We start from the raw sequence: 16,217 nt of genomic DNA, 5'->3' as shown, positions 1-16,217 counted from the left end.
TGAGAGTTTTTGTCTGCTGTACTATAGACTAAAAGACAAAACGATAACTTAAAGCAGTTGTGAAGCCCCTATGATATGTGTTAAAGTGAAATGGGACAGTGTAGCTATTTAGGCACCTGATGAGCGAACATTCCCTCTGCTGCAGGCCATCTGCAAAGTTCAGCCCCCTGCAAAACTGAAGGTTGATTTCTTTTTGCTCTCCTGAGTTAGGCTATTTCACTTTATTGTACAGCAGGATGTCTAAATGTCTTATTTATTGCTTCATTTGTCAGTTGCACAAGAACTATCATCTGAGGCCTAGGGAGATCAATCCCATCTGCTGTTTCTTCCCGGCAGGAATTGGTTGGTCTGAAGTGAGCATCATTTCGTAATTCTATACATCTCCCTCTTCCCCACACCCACAAGCCCATACGTGCATATTACTACAGCCCATAAAACAAAGGCTGAGTTAACCATATGGCCAAAAAGTTGCTTTGTGATGGTTAACATAGAGGCGCAGCCTCTTGAGTTAATACAGAGCGGTCCTTAGTGTTGAGTTGTTTACCCCTGTTTTAGCCTAAAATTGCAAATGTGTGGGAGGATATGCCTATCCCTCGTGGGGACCACCCTTCTCACTTTCTAGCTGCCACTTGTTCACTTGAGAGAAACCCTGCTGTGATGTCAAATAGCAATCACAAGATGCTGCAAGGTGTGAGATTTACTGATCTCTACATGCATGTTCCGCCACTATCCCATTTTCCAGTTGTCTCATGCTAAGGGTTGGTTACAGTGCAATCCTAACCACGTCTACTCAAAACACAGTGGGGCTCACTCCCAGGTAAGCAGGACTAGGTTTGTAGTCTTTGCTGAGATACAGCACAGGATGGGGGACCAAAGGCTTTATGCAGCTTGCTTTTGATGATGGATTAGAAGAGAGCTTGCATCATGTAGGTGTTCTGAGAGGCACCTCCAAGCAACAAGGGACAGCAAAGCAGAAAGGGTGGAGCGCTGGTCTTGCTTACACTACAAGCCACATTTGGACCCAGAAAGCAACTTTCCTTGAAGTCAAACTGGACCTTTTCCTATTGTGCTTCCCCAGCTGCTTGTTCTGAGTCACATACCAGAGGTTTTATTCTGCTAGCATCTCAACTGTTTTCTCATAGAATCATAGAACTGTAGAGTTGGAAGGGACCCTAAGGATAATCTAGTCTAACCTCCTGCAATGCAGGAATATGCAGCTGTCCCTTATGGGGATCAAACCTGCAACCTTGGTGTTATCAGCACTATGCGGTAACCAACGGAGCTATCTTTTGGGTGTCAATGATAAACTATCTGGTACACAAATTTATCTGTGCAGTAGTGCAAAGTGCTCATGGCATACCCTTTCTTCTTCTAACCAGCAACTTTGGCCTGTGATTTTGTCATCCTGCTTCATTTGCAACAATTGATACAGTAGTTGATAGAAGGATCAGCAGGCATTTATTCAACCACCAAACTGGCCACCAATACTGAATATTTAAGCCTTAAGGCATTTATACACCACACCCATCATCACCTGGTGGTTGATGGAAGTTGTAATCCAAAATTTCTACAGGGCAATAGGGTGCAGTAAGTTGTACTGCTTTTCAGGCAGACCTCACAAAGCTATTTTATCTGTTATTAAATCAGTATACCACCCTTCATCCAAAGATCTCAGGGCAGTTCACAGCATAAAAAGACACAAGAACGAAAGCAAAGCAAAACAACCCCCCCAATACACATCTAAAAGTACATAGAATGTTAATTGGCCAAAGGCTTGGTTGAAGAGATGTTTTTGCCTGGTGCCTAAAGGTGTATAATGAAGGTGCCAGGCAAGCCTCCCTAGGGAGAGCATGCCACAAATGGGGAGCCACTGCAGAAAAGGTCCACTCTCATGTTACCAACCTGCAGACCTCTCCTGGAATCCATTTGCAATAGCCAGAGAAGACTGACGAGGACTGAGTGGGGAGAAAGTTGGGTGTCTACTATAGAGATATGCAACTGGCAGCTCTGCCAAATCTATCCCCCCAAAGGATTTTAGCTGCCTCTTTGTTACTAACAGGTATGAATAGTTTCATATGATAGCGTAACTACTTGAAAACCACTCTGGAATGAGGATTGTGGTCTTGGTTTCTACTGTAGGAAAACTAGTTGCTGACAACCACTACTGTTGCTCTACATCTACCCTGCACAACAACAACAACAACCGTTGCTCTACATCTACCCTCCAGTTGCCATGTAAGATTGATGGGTAAGCCAGGTCCCCCATTACTCAACTATGGGATGGAGCAGAACCCCACCACCCCAGCTCCATCAAAGCAACCTGTACTGTATGCTTGCAGTTTTGTAGAACCTGTAGTACAGTAGCCAAAACTCTGAAGACACACTAAATTGCCACATCCCGCTTCCTCCATCCCCCAGGGGCACTGACACAGGCTGGACACAACCTGTGCCAGAGGCCCTGGGGGATTGAAGAGAATGTGCATGGCAGGCACATCAGGATTCTTTGCAAAATCATGGTCTAATAGAATTTTGGTAAGATGGCAAGGTAAGCCATAGGGAAGAAATTCATAGCAGGCCTAATGTCTGTAAGCAATTACTTCAAAGATCATGGCAGCACTTCAAATCATGAGGACAAGAAACATTTTTAATTTGAGGATATAGGGGAACCTTAAATTCTTCATAGGATCCAATTCATTTGTGGATAAGGCACATCTCACAAACTGACAACCCTTCTGAAATTTGGAATGAGCTAAACATATTCTGGATGTTTGGTGCATGCCCACATTTTCCCCACCACCACTCTCTGCTCTTTCCCTTATTGCACCAATAGACCATGACACTACAAACTGAATCTAGGTTGTTGGGGTCTGCCTCCATGTTTTTCAACCTTTGGCTTGGCTGAAGGAGAGGTCTGCTGGAAAAGTATGTGGATGAATTTGGTGCATGTGCAGAAAAGATGTCTTCTCCACTGCCATCTTGGTGTGTTGGCCATTGAGCTAAACAGTGGTACCAGTCTCTAAGTGATAGGAGGAAGTCTTCGAATTAGGCCCCTTTTCTGGACGACTCTCCTCAATGTATTGGCACGTCGCTCCTGCTGTAGCCAATAGAGCATCTCCACTGTGTCCCATGCCATCTTCTGCAGGTATGGGCGTCCCTTGTAGGTCACTGTGTCATTGTAAGACTCTTTGATATTGTTCAGGATGATATAGAGCTCTGAGTCATACTGGGCCAACTCAGAGCGCAAGCGGTTCCTGGTTCTGGATTCCTTCATTCGTGCTATGAAGGAGCGGGGGGCCAGGTCAAACAAGCGGTTTGGATTCGAAGCAGTTTCTTCAAACTGTTCCAAATCAGCCAGCAGGAGTTCTCGGTCCTGGATAGACCGTGCTGCTGTCTCCCAAGCTTGGAGCATGTCTGGGAGCAGCCAGTAATATGGGTTGGAGCTGTACTTAATTGCCATATCCAGCCTTTCCTGTTCAGAGAAATGAAGAACTGTCCACAGTCTTTCCAGCCTTCTCTGAAAGACCTTGAGATCCTCAGATGTGTGGTCAGAGCAAAAAACATTTTCCAACCCCCGCAGCATGGCGCATTTGGAATTCCACTTCCCATGCTCAAACTCTTCCTTCTTGGTTTGAAGTTCAGCAGCTTTCTTTATCACGTCTCTCTTCACTTTCACTTGTTTCTTTACTTGCACCTCATCTAATACAGGCTGTTGCTCCTCATCTTCCTTAACGCTGTATAAATGAAATATCACTGGCAAATAGTCAGACTCCTTGGTGCCAATGTATTTCAAGTAATCGTCAGTGTTGAATGTTGCTTTCCACCATTTAAGCCAAGAGGTTTTTTTACCAGTATTTTTTTTGAAGGGTACATTTGGGCTCTCTGACACTTCCTCAGGGACAAATGGTCCAGGTGGCAGGATGTTACTCAGCTCTTTATTAATGACCTGTTCACTTTCCCCCCTAGTCAATGTTGAGGAAGCAAAGCACCCAGCCAGTTGAATGTTGGTTGCAGGGGATTCTATCATGGGCCCTAGGTCGAATTTCAAGTGGTCTTTTGGGATAGTATTCATTAGTTCCTTGTACATCTCCCTGACCTCTTCACCAGTCGAAAGATTTGCATCTAGAGACTTCACTGTAGCATTATCTATCTCTCCAAGGAGGTGATTGTAAATTACTGGACATATCTCCATAGACACAGCTTCTACGTAGGTTCTTTCTGACACTTGCATATCAGCTGCCTTCACAACCATCCTTTCATTGACTTTAAAGTTCACTGTTGCAGCCTGAGGATGTGTGGCTGGGGCAGCAATCATGGTGTTCTTCCGTGACATCTCAAAGGACTCCTCTCGTTGCAGAGAGCAAAGTATTCTCTGAAGCTGCTCAAGGCGAACTTCATTAGTCTTGCGCCGTGTCAAGGCTTTAATGAGGGGAGGGAGCTCTAAATCCTCATCCTGCTCTCCTTTCTGCTGGCTGCTTTTCAGGACTGTTCTCTGTGCTAGTCTTCGGAGGTCCTCAGCCAGCCCGGCCATTCCCTTGAGCCCATCATCTTCAGTGGTCTCACCATAATGACAAGGCAGATCAGGACTGATAGGGCGCACAGATAAACGAATTCCAAGTTCATCTGCTAGGAGCTGTCCAACTCTCATATTGGGCAACGACTGGCTCCTCTTGAGACTGCTAGAAAGGGCATGCTTAACCCGCTGGAGTTTAGACCGATCTCCTAAAGTACTGGTGCGTGAGCATGGCATTGTCAACACATCAGACTGCATTTGTCTAAAGTGGCTACTAGAGCTCGGTCTTGGTAGATTTAACTGCTTTATTTTGTTCATGTCTAACAAAGGTAAGTCCTCCAATTCCTTGATATCCTTCGCTATCTTCTGTCTCATTGTTGTTATGTGAGGTTTCATAAGCCTGATGAAGTAGTCAATGCTGAAACGCAGATGGCATGCGTCCATCTGCGTTGACCTCCAACCTGCCATACTAACCCGTTTCCTGGACGTTTCGGTCTGGCGGAGTTGCAGGGTCTTCGTGTCCATTATTAGGCGGTGGCGGACGGCTGCTACATTGAGGAGCCTGGAACAGTCCAGAGAGAGTTGAGCAGAGAAGCGAGTTAGGTTAGCACAGTCCGTGAAGACAGACAGTGCACGATGGTGCTCCATGACAGACAGATAGCGACGGAAAAGGTGCTGGCATACCAAGCCAATGTAAGTCACCAGGTGCTGGTAGAGTTCCCTATTTTCCTGGGGACTGAAGGCTGGGTCATACAGGGAACGCTGTACATCCTTAAAGATGTGCTTGACCTCAGTTAGGATGACCTGCTGGAAGGCCCGCTGGTGTGGGCTGGGTACTTGCTGCCACTGGGTCCCCACCTCCATCCGGCCTTTTAGCAGCTGCATGAGGTTGGCCAGGGAGATGGGCACAGGCACAGGCTTCTGCAGGGACGAGATGGCAGAGGACCCTTTGTCGATCGAGCTCCTCAACCTGGAGACGGTGGCCGGGAAGAGGGACAGGGGGGCGAGGATCCGCTGGTAGTGGTCATGCAGCTGCTGGTTGGCCTTTTCCGTGTTGTCTAGGGCGTACACCTCGCGCCGGGGAAGCGCGACAAACGAATTCATGGCGGGGAGCTCGGCGGAAGCTGCAGCTGCAGCAGCGACAGCAACCCCAAGGGGGCTTATGGAGCGGTCGTCATGGTTACTCCACAACGGACTACTCGGCGCCAATCGGCTTCCCCGAGGGACGCTGAGCGCGAGAGTTTGGTTCCGGGCCTGGGAAAAGGGCGCGCGGACTCCGAAGAGGAGGGGGCAGGAAGTGACGTTGTCAACTCCGTTTACTGCTCTTTTTACAGGACGAGTCGGTCGCCGATCATAGAGATGAGCTAGAGTGGCAGGTCAGCGTCTTCCGGGTTCCTGTTTTGTGTTTGTACAAGCGGGTCCGGCGGGCAACATTTCCCCGTGAAGGAAAAGGAAGAAGGAGGCGGCGGCGGCGGCGATGGAAGCACCTCCAGGAAGCGGTGGAGGCAGCAGCAGCTGCAAGGTGGGATAGAATCCCCCGCCGGGGGTGGGCCACTAATTTCTTTGCCCAACCGTTATCTCGCCTTAAAAAGCAGAGGCATGACATGCAGAAATCTAGCAGGGGAAGTTTTTTTCCTCGCCGCGTCTGCCCCTGTTGTGTTTCTGCCTGCTATGGCAAACATGCAGGAAGCCTTCCGTGAGGGTGGGTGGAATTGTTACCTTTTATCGGATGGTTGGAGAAACGGGCGGCAGAACAGACGTGCAAAGTCCTCCTCCAACGGTAGCTCCAGTTAGGAAGGATCGCGCAGCGAGGAATGGAAAGGCCCTCCTCTGCCTGAGGCCCTGGAAAGCCATTTCCAGTCAGAAGAGACAATACTCAGCTAAATGGACACATAATCTGCCATGGTGAAATACAGCTTACATACACACAATAAAGATATAGCTTTAGTGTTTAATTGCTTTTTTAATGAATATCTTTTCATGCTTTTATCTTTTAAGTTACCTTGATTACCGGTTTGGGGGAAAGGCGGGATATAAAGATGATGATGATAAACGTGCAGGTTTAGGGTGTCCATGGATAGGGTATGAAGCAGAAAGACTGTTGAATGGGTGAAGGATTCAAACTACTGCTCCTAACATAGTACTAACCTTATCCTGTGAACATAATGTGCTAAGGAGGACCACCTGCCCACCAGGTTCAGCACTGTTCCCCCTGCTTTCCTTGAATAGTGTCTGGTAATTTGAAATCATGTTCCAGCTGCAGATCAGTAAGAGATATTCTGCATTCTACATACAACGACATTTTTCTTTCTTTCCTTTTTTAAATAAGCAGCTTTGGACTCACATGAGCTTCTCTCGCTTTTTTACAGCTGGAGTTTGCTGTCCAGATGGTGTGTCAGAATTGTGTTGAGGCCATTCAGTCATCTCTGCAGGGAATACCAGGTGATCAGATGATGAAGGCCTGTGGCATTTGTCAGGATCCTGTGGCCCTCCAGATGCTGTTGAACTCCAACTACCATCAGCCCTAGCCAGCAAGGATGATGGTAGTTGAAGTTGGAACAACATCTGAAGTGACAATTCTAAACCCTGTCCAGGGAGTGGGCATTTTTCCTGTTCCTTGGGCGCACTGCAATTTTATTTTTCCCAACTGCTCACATTGACACTCCTCAGAAAGCGCAGCAGTACTAAAAAAAATGTGTTACAATATCAGCACAATTGTCCATCTAGGTCTTCATCTTGTCTACAGCTACCATACAACATCAAAAGCCTTTCTCCAGGTTCTTCTGTCTAAATTTGCCAAGATAAGTGTGGGGAATCTTTGGCCATCCATATATCTCTGATCTTACAGCTCCCATCATCTCTGGCTGTGCTTGCTGGAGCTGATAGGAGCTGTTGATCAGCAACATCTGGAAAGCCAAAGGTTTCCCACACCTCCTCTGGCAGAAGGGTCTTTTTAATGGAACAATATACTCAGGGAGGTCCATCAAACCTAGATACTCCCTGGCTTCAGGTGCCAGGTTAATTCCTGAGTTTTTGGGCTTGTTCTTTTCTCTGATAAACTGTTCCCCACTCTCCCCGCCAGGTGTTTGTATCATTTTCTTGATTTGTGCTGTTTTTTATTTTAATTGTTAGCTACCTTGTGACATTGCTAAAACATATGGCTATCCATTTAAAAAAAGGAACAGTGACTATACAGATGCCACCAGGAGAATACGAAGCAGGGGTAAAGATATCTCATAAGGCCACTGAACCTATGCCAAAAAAATCCAGACAAAGTCACGCCAAAGTGACATTTTGGTCTGCTGTCTTGCTTCAGAATGGCAGCCAATGCCCAAACATTGACAACAACAGCTACCCCCAGTGTGGGAACCCTAGTGCCAAATTTGGCAAAAGAGGTAGCCAGACCTATGGAGAACAGATAGAAAGACAGACAAATCACTTTCTAAAATATATAGCAGATTGGTGGTACTCAACAGGCAGGTTTGTGTGGGAGGACTCATACTGTTGGAATGGTCCTCGGGGGTCATCTAGTCCAAGCCCCTGCCAGTGTAGGAAATTTATTACCACAGCATCCCTAATCCCATCCAGATTGTGTTTCAAAACCTCCAGCAAAGTTGGGAGTCCACCACCTTCCAAGGCAGTTGGTTCCACAGCCAGAACACCTACGCCATCAGGAAGGTCTTCTGAATGTTTTGTGTTAAGGATAAAGGAGGAGACTCTTGTTATGAGTAAAAGTGGTGGCTTGTCAGGGGAGCAGGGTAGTTTAATGGACTAGTGTGGAATGCAACAGTTGCATCATGGCAGTGACTTCTGTCTTTGCACTTCACCTTCTCCTTCCCTATCTCTTTCCACCTCCTACCTCTTCCCCAGGCCTTCAGGTGCTTAACGTCCAGCTGGAATCACAGAGTGTGCTGGTGGAGACTAGCCTTGGTGCTGAGAAGGTCCAAAGCCTATTGGAGAGCACCGGACGCAGTGCTGTGCTGAAAGGGATGGGGGCTGCTGTGCCTGGTAAGCTGATTCTGCCTCACCTCCTTCCAGCTTCCCACCTAGAATATCTCCACAACAAACTTCAAAACTCGTTTTCAATAGGTGCCAAGCATCATGGCTTCTTCATCTCCTCCCAAATGAATATTGGCAATTTTAGCTAAGGATTTTTATCAGAAAATGTGCTGGTACAGAGAAGAACAGTGGCTAGAGCAGGAGTTGTCAACCTCCCCTCCTGCCATCGAGAGTGACATTTGCTCATGGGCAACTTGTCAGTGGCTGTCTGCCATCTCTCTTTCTCCACCCATCAGTCTGTGTGGGGGATCGACAAGCCATCCTTGCCAAAGGCCTAAATGGGTAACTTGCAGAGGACTTTTGACCTTAGGCTTAGGGCTAGATCACTGGATCAGAGTAGACTCATGGAAATTAATTAACATGACTAATTTAAGGCCATTAATTTTAACAATCCACTCTAAGTAGAACTTAGTTGGATACCACCCATGATTGCCCACCACCACCAAAACTGATAAATGGGGATGGGGAAGATAGTGACCAAGCGGGGTTGAATTCCCTGTGCACCATCTGATGGGTGGAGGGTTGCAATTCTGCTTTCTACACAGATGGGCTGCATGTGTCAGTTCCCCACCAGAACTGGCATATGCAGCTGAACTTAGCAGGACTGAATCCTCTGCCCATCTGCAGGTTCATCCCTGCGAGATGCAGGGATCAGCTCTGTGTGCCACTTTAAGTCCTGGAAAGTCAAGCAAGGGAAAACTCCCTGCTCAGTACCCATAGGCTTTTCACAGGAGTTGACAGCACCCATCAAACGTTGTGATGATGTCATTTATTGACAGGTAGCCGTGGTTTAACCACAACAGCCTTGCAGGCAAAAATGGGAACCCCTAGCAAGCTAAGGGTGTCCCATGGGTCAGAAGTTTCTCACCCCTGTCCTAGGGCCACAGGCTGCCTACCCCTGTTCTAGAGCGTTCGTCGTGATTGCAGGAGTTGCAGATTCTCTAGCCCTCCCTGCTTATGTGTAAAAGCATCATTATTAACAACACAGTTTCTTTATAAGTTCCAACTTTAACTTAATATTTCTGCCTTAAGGTTCCACCCTAAGATCACAGTCACAGCAACATTGTTTTCCCACAATATTTTTCCCCCACAGAGGAAGTGATGGCCGATTTACTTTCGGTTTCCCAGCCACAAGAAGAAAAAAAAGAAAGAAAGATTTTCCCTCAGTTGCTTAATCTTTATCGTCAACCATAAATTGGGCTTTTTGCTCTGCCTTAGACACTTTAACAACCAGTTTTCTCTCTTTTATTAAAGACAGAAAGTGGCTCTTGCAAGTTTTTCGACAGTGAGTTTTCATCTGCCGGCTGATAAATCTTGCTAAGTTATAGGCTATCCTGTCCCAAAAATGTTTAAGGGAGAATGCAGAACTTATGAAGGGTTCTTATGAGGAGTTTGGATGCAGTGTCAGTTCAGACAGCAGAAAACAGTTTTGATCCGAGCACTTGAGGTTACTCCCTTGATCACTCTTTATCCCACTGTGATTTCGTCTGAATACCATCAATCACCACAAAATTAACCTCTGTCAGCAGAGAGTAGACAGAGAGGCAGTCAGTCAGCCATTTCCTCCCCTGGAAGTCTCTTGGTCCTGAGAGCGACATGTGTAAGGGAACTCCTCAAAGCAAGCAGCAAACTTGTGCGACCTCTTCCCTTTATAGGGAGTCTCGGTGCTGCCGCTGTGGCAATGGTGTCTGGCCCAGGGTTGGTCCAGGGTGTGGTGAGGTTCTTGCAGCTGTCCCCACAAAGCTGCCTCATTGATGGCGCCATTGATGGTCTGGAGCCGGGGCTGCACGGCCTGCATGTGCATGAGTTTGGGGATGTCACCAATTCCTGCGACAGGTGAGAGGCATTAACAGGCACCTTCTGAGGCGTCTCCTTGGCTTTAGGGAGCCCTTTCTTTCACTGACTCTCGCTATCAAAACTTTTCTTGTCTCTCAAACAGCTGTGGAGACCACTTCAATCCTCATGGGGAATGTCATGGGGGTCCCCAGGATGTTCATAGGGTGAGTTTGTGGCATCACCAGGTATTAAATTACTTAAGGCAGGGGTGGGAACCCTCCAGGTTCCTCCTGGTGTTGAGGTGGTTGTCTTGTTTTCATATTGATGAGTGCTGTGCTTTAACTCTGCAATTTTTTTCTGCTCTTAAGTCACCACAAGACTGTTTTTTAACTAGGTGACTGATAAATGAAATTAATTGTTAACCAGGACCATGAGCCAGTTTAAAGAACTTTCAGTTGATTAATTACGGTAACCAAGTGTGTAACTGATTGAATACTGATAATGTACAAGCTATTGCTCATTTGTTAGAAGGGGCATCCTTCTTTCGTTCCCTATTGCAATAACTTTTCAGATCCAAAATAACCTCAAAAATAAAGAACCGTGTCCTGAACTCTCATTATCTCCAATTAAAACCTACCCATAGTGATTCAAAATTTATTTCCCACCAATTAATAATAAAGTAACTGAATGAAATGAAATATTTGCAGCCCTGATTTGGGACCCACTTCCAATTTTGGGAGTTAAGGGCAGGCTAAGCATCCATTTGTGGGTGTGATCCAGTGGTGTGAACTTTTATTTCTGAGTAGTCCAGCTTTTCGTTAAAAAACCCCAAGAAGTGGGGAGAGGGTGAGCGTTGAAGGAGAGGCAAGCGCCTTTTGCCTTCTTCAGGGAAAGGCAACATTTGGTGAAAGCGCTTTAGAATCAGATGAATTTGGTGTAGCACTCGCAGGTTGTCTCGGGCTGCCAAATTGACTTCCACCAACAACTTTTTCTGCTTCCCTGCCAAGCTCATGGGGAGATCCCTGCCTAAGCCCATGCATGGTCCCTCGCAATGTAAACTGCACTCCTCCAACTGTTACTTGATGGGCTGGCTGGGAGCATGGTTGTGATGGGGAGAAAGGTGTGCAGGGAGGCAAGGGATTAACATTGTGTTGTGTGTATGAGAGGGAGGGACAGAGAAAGGGAACAAATATAGTGGTTTTGGGCTGAGCTGCCCAGAATCTAACTGTGCTTCCTGGGGCTCTGTTTGCAGCATGCTGGGGATCTTGGAAATATATTGGCAGCTGATGATGGAAGGGCTTCCTTCCGGATGGAAGACAACCAGCTGAAGGTGAGGCTTCCTGGAGGATGTGAGGAGCACAGTGAGTGGGCTTGTGATCAAAAAACTGATGGAAACAACAGGACACAGGGCAGCTGGTTCCTTTTCCCTTCCATTTTCTTCAGAATCAATAGATCCCTTCTTACAGTGTAGGAAAATTTTATAGTTTGATTGTTCATTAACTCCTGTAGGGATGGCGTTGCAGGGTGAGGGCATACCCTCCTCCGCAGCATAAGACAAGCTACAGCTGTCTAGCCGCCATGCCCACTCCTTGACCTTTTGTCTCCTCAGCAGTGTTCCATGTCCTGACCTTTACTTCATTTCCCCCTGTAATGGGAACATGATGTGGTGGAGCAAGTTGCGTAGATAACACCCAGGAGGCTTGGGATTGGAGAAGTATAAAGAGCAAAGCCCTGAATGTATCTTGCTGGTTTTGCATATTTTGCTGATAAAAAGAGCCTTTGCTAAGCTAGCAATCAGCTTGGTCCTGCACAGCTCACTTGCATCCCAACTCCCGTGCCGGCTCTGTTATGTCTACAAACTCCAGTATCTTTTCCACAGAGCAAACCTTGTGCTGTATTAAACAGACTTTCCTGAGCTCCCTCCTATCAATGGACATCACACCCACCCCTGCCTCAAGGCTTTGTGTGACGCACTTCCCAGTCAAAATGACCTTTCTGTGGTGTTGCTCATGAAACCTGCTTTGCTTGTCAGTTTTCTTCTGTTGTTGGCAGCTTCTCTTAGAGCATTGACAGTGGTCAGGAACACACCGTGTTGCAGCACTTCATCCAGTGGCCAAACAGTTTTGTCATGACCCAATAGTTTGGGCAGAGTTGTTTTCAGTTTAGGATCAAGTACAATAGTGCCCCTTGCATGGCCAGCATTGCTGGGAGCTGCCACCATCACTAGAGCGACAAGGACTGGTTGCACATGCATTGCTATGCTCCATTTTAGGTTCATGACATCATTGGCCGCTCACTGGTGGTAGACGCAGGGCAGGACGACTTGGGCCGCGGAAGCCACCCGCTCTCAAAAGTCACTGGAAATTCGGGTGAGAGGTAAGAAGGATTAGAGTTTATTGAGTTCTCTTTGTCTGCTGCAAGGTGGGGCACCTGACCTAGGAAGCTGTCTAAAACCAGGGCAGATTCTTTGTCCATCAGACATAGCATTGCCTACTCTGGCTCACTGAAAACCAACAGGGTCTTTGGCAGACCCAAGTCTTTCCTGTTACCTGGAGGTGTTTCTTGCCTGGACTCCTCAGAGCCTTGAGGAAAAGGTTAGCCAGTGATTGATCGCACAACTGGTTTTCCATTTAAACAGGTACAGCAGGGTGAGGAACCGTCAGCATGTAGACCTCCAGGCCTCCCCATTCGGTCCATGAGGCCATTTTCAGTAGGCCACGCCACCCATATGGCATGGGCAAAGGGCGAAACTTCAGAGGAGCAATCGGGAGCTTAAAGCTCCCAGTTGTTCTTTGGTCAAGCAAGGTGCACTCATAAGACTGCTCCTTCACACCCACACCCACAACCTCCCACCGGTGCTTCTCCTTCAAACTTCTTTGCAAACTTTGCAAAAACAGGGCACCTGATAACATTCTGACATCCATTAGGTGTCCCCAACCACTTGTAAAATTTTGTTGCGGGGGTGGGAGGTATAGGGGAGATAAGGATCCTGTTCTTGCCAGCCAGATCGTTTCCCCACCCACCACGATATGCAGTGCATCTCTGGAGTTGGATTTGACTGTGTCTAGTCTGCTGGGTCTTCTTCTGTGTGTGTGGATGGTTTTTTAATATCATTTTTTAAACATACCCAAGTCTTTCCAGAGCTTGAGCTGTGGGAAGGCAGCTGCAATACTATTTTCAGTCAGTAATGCACCGGTTCTCAACCTGTGGGTCCCCAGATGTTGTTGGACTACAACTCCCATCCCTGAGCTCTGGCCTTGCTAGCTAGGGGAGATGGAAGTTGTAGTTCAACAACATTTGGGGACCCACAGGTTGAGAAAGGCTGCAATAATGGGATGCAGAGACCTGGTCTAGTGGTCCTCTCTGCAGCTAAGGACTTAAGCCGCCTTCCTTTTCCTTCCTAGAGTGGCCTGTGGAATCATTGCGCGCTCTGCCGGCCTCTTCCAGAACCCCAAGAAAATATGCACCTGCGATGGAGTGACGCTGTGGGAGGAACGGGAGCGGCCTGCAGCCAGGCCAGACCGGAAAGCTGCTGGCCAACCCACCCCTCATCTCTAGGCTTTGAAGTTCTGCCCAGGCTCTCTTTGGGCTAGGACATCCCAAGGGTTCCAGCTGCTTTCATTTTCCTGTGTGTCCTAAGTGCAATGTGTTAGGCAGGAGTTCAACAGGTGCTGCTTTGTAGTGGCGTAGTAATGGCAAGCGCTTAGCCCCTTGAATGTCTTAATTGTGAAGTTCTTAAAAGGCACTGGAGGAGGAAATGTAGCCTATTCTGCAATGACATGGTAAAGCATCAGTCCTTGTGAGGTATGTGTCATATGAATTATATCCCTTGTCTGAATTCTAAAATAGTCATTTATGAGCAAAGAGTTTGTTGGAAAGTGTTGTTGCTCTTCCAGTGTCTTTGGGCCACCCATAAACAAGTCTGCTAGCTTTATCTTTGGGTGTTTCAAGTGCCTTATTTTCAGACACACTCACTTTGATTGTAGCCAATGAGTCCTACTCTCAAGTATATCCATTGGAAATCAGTGGACTTAAGTTAATCATGGCCCTTGGTTTCAATGGGTCTACTCTGGTAGGACTTCGCTGGCTGCTTCTCACTTTCTTGACCTTCTCTGTTGCCAATTAAGGATCTTGGTTGAACTTTGGAGGTGGTGTTTCTTGCGATAAACCTTCACTGTGATTCTGTATATAATACAAGGTAAATGAACACAACACTTAACCATTGGTACTCCAGGTCTTGTTGGACTTCCAACTCCCATCAGCCTTGGCCATTGGCCAGTGCTGGCTGGGGCTGTAGAGAGTTGAAGTCCCAGAACACCTGAAGGGACCCACAGGTTTCCCATCCTTGCCCTTGGGACACAGAGTTGGGAAAAGTAATGGGTGGCTATCCCCTCCTCTTTCAGTGCATGTTTAATGAGCAGAATAGGGAAACTAATCCAGCTTAATAATTGTGAGTATGGAAACACAGGAGGGGGCGTTATTGTGAATTAATAAATAAATGCACAGTAGTTGTCATGTTGGGTTTGTGGCTGCCTTATGTGCTACAGTGCATGTTTTGGGGAGATGGGAAGGGGAATCCATGACTTCTGAGGTGTGCATACTCTAGACCCGTGCCATTATGCTCTTAATAGAACCATTAAAACTTAAAATTCTTTTTAGTAGCTATCCAGTCTTATTTGGCTTGACATGTTCATTGGTGTGTATAATTTCCTTGCATAGAAGTCACTCAAGTTTGTGGGATTTTCAGCTGAACACTGAATTTGAGCTAGGAAGGGAAGAAGTTTGAGACCATTTAATAACTCAGAAACAAACAAGATGGAAGTACTGGTATGCCCTAAGGAACCCTGTTTGCAGAAGAACCCCGCACCCCAAAATGTCATTGAGGACAGTGCCTGCTGTAGCTGAAGAATGTCATGCTGATTTGGGGGAGAGGGGAGGTTGGGAATTTGACTGGAATATCCTGTGGTAAGGAATGGCTAGAACCTTGAGCAGAACTCCTGTTAGGAGGTAAGGGAACATTGCAACATTCTGTTGAAGGTCCCACTAGTAAGATGCAAATTATAAAGTGCATCAAAGAATGGTCTTATGGTGGGGGTAGGACATGCAGTTGCCCGGTTAAAGGTATGCTACATTCTTGGATTTCTCATTTTTGGGGGCAAAGCTGCTTCCACTCTGCTCTGACTCAAAAAAGCTTATGCCATAATAACTTTGTTGGTCTTTAAGGTATCACACTACAATATGTTAACACAGCTATTCCTCTGGAGAGGAAAAAGTAATAGTGTACAATTCTATGATGCTAGCTCATATGCACATTTCACCTCTGGCTGTTGTCTTTCTAACTACCAGCGAGTCTGGCTCAGAGCCACTTCCTTCTGTTACCTTAAGGACCCATACTTAGGGGGCCGCTACGTCAACAAAAATCTGTTCCAGCAATTGAATCCTTGCTGGGTGCAGGAATCAGAGAGGACTCAGGCATACACCCTACCCGGTCTCCTAGTTTGACATTAACTTGAAAATGGACACGTTGCACTTTTAAGTTTAACCCATTTTAGAAACAATAGAATCTCCTATCTTTGCTACTAACTTTTCAGCAGGCCAGCCACAAGCCAGTGTGCTGTAATGGTTAGACTATGACCTGGGGAGACCAAGGTTCGAATTCCGCCTTGGCCTGTGAAGCGCACTGGGTGACTTTGGGCCAGCCTATCAGCCTAACTTACCTGACTGGGTTCATGGGGACCATGTGCTCTTTGAAGGAAAAAGTGGCATATAAATGTGATAAATAACCATCGATTTACAGTTCTAACTTACATCTAAGGGGAATTTAGGTAAGCGGGGGGGGGGGGGAGGAAATGCTCCATTTGACTCAGAAGTG

At 46.8% G+C, this 16,217-nt stretch overlaps 2 protein-coding genes across 2 annotated transcripts; one reads left to right on the top strand and one right to left on the bottom strand.

The window, feature by feature from the left end:
* Positions 1-2,623: 2,623 nt before the first annotated feature.
* CCDC87 (coiled-coil domain containing 87) lies at positions 2,624-5,768 on the bottom strand. The gene has a single exon (XM_082202701.1). The coding sequence runs from the start codon at positions 5,612-5,614 to the stop codon at positions 3,017-3,019; it is 2,598 nt and encodes an 865-aa protein (XP_082058827.1). The 5' UTR covers positions 5,615-5,768; the 3' UTR covers positions 2,624-3,016.
* A 70-nt stretch (positions 5,769-5,838) lies between these two features.
* Positions 5,839-15,006, top strand: CCS (copper chaperone for superoxide dismutase). Its single transcript, XM_082202702.1, has 8 exons — positions 5,839-6,032; positions 6,880-6,952; positions 8,381-8,518; positions 10,225-10,405; positions 10,509-10,569; positions 11,598-11,675; positions 12,618-12,721; positions 13,750-15,006. The coding sequence occupies exons 1-8, from the start codon at positions 5,988-5,990 to the stop codon at positions 13,901-13,903; spliced, it is 834 nt and encodes a 277-aa protein (XP_082058828.1). The 5' UTR covers positions 5,839-5,987; the 3' UTR covers positions 13,904-15,006.
* The last annotated feature ends 1,211 nt before the right edge of the window (positions 15,007-16,217 follow it).

Source organism: Podarcis vaucheri, assembly GCF_965113315.1.
Source record: "Podarcis vaucheri genome assembly, chromosome: 16".
NCBI classification, from domain to species: domain Eukaryota; kingdom Metazoa; phylum Chordata; class Lepidosauria; order Squamata; family Lacertidae; genus Podarcis; species Podarcis vaucheri.
Note: the sequence above shows the minus strand (reverse complement) of the source record. Positions and strands in the feature narration are given on the sequence as shown.

Coding starts and splice junctions, on each gene's coding strand:
- CCDC87 (XM_082202701.1), bottom strand. CDS start 5,614: ATGAATTCGTTTGTCGCGCTTCCCCGGCGCGAGGTGTACGCCCTAGAC.
- CCS (XM_082202702.1), top strand. CDS start 5,988: ATGGAAGCACCTCCAGGAAGCGGTGGAGGCAGCAGCAGCTGCAAG. Junction 6,953..8,380: donor ATCTCTGCAGGGAATACCAG/GTGATCAGATGA, acceptor CCTCTTCCCCAG/GCCTTCAGGTGCTTAACGTC. Junction 10,406..10,508: donor GTCACCAATTCCTGCGACAG/GTGAGAGGCATT, acceptor TCTCTCAAACAG/CTGTGGAGACCACTTCAATC.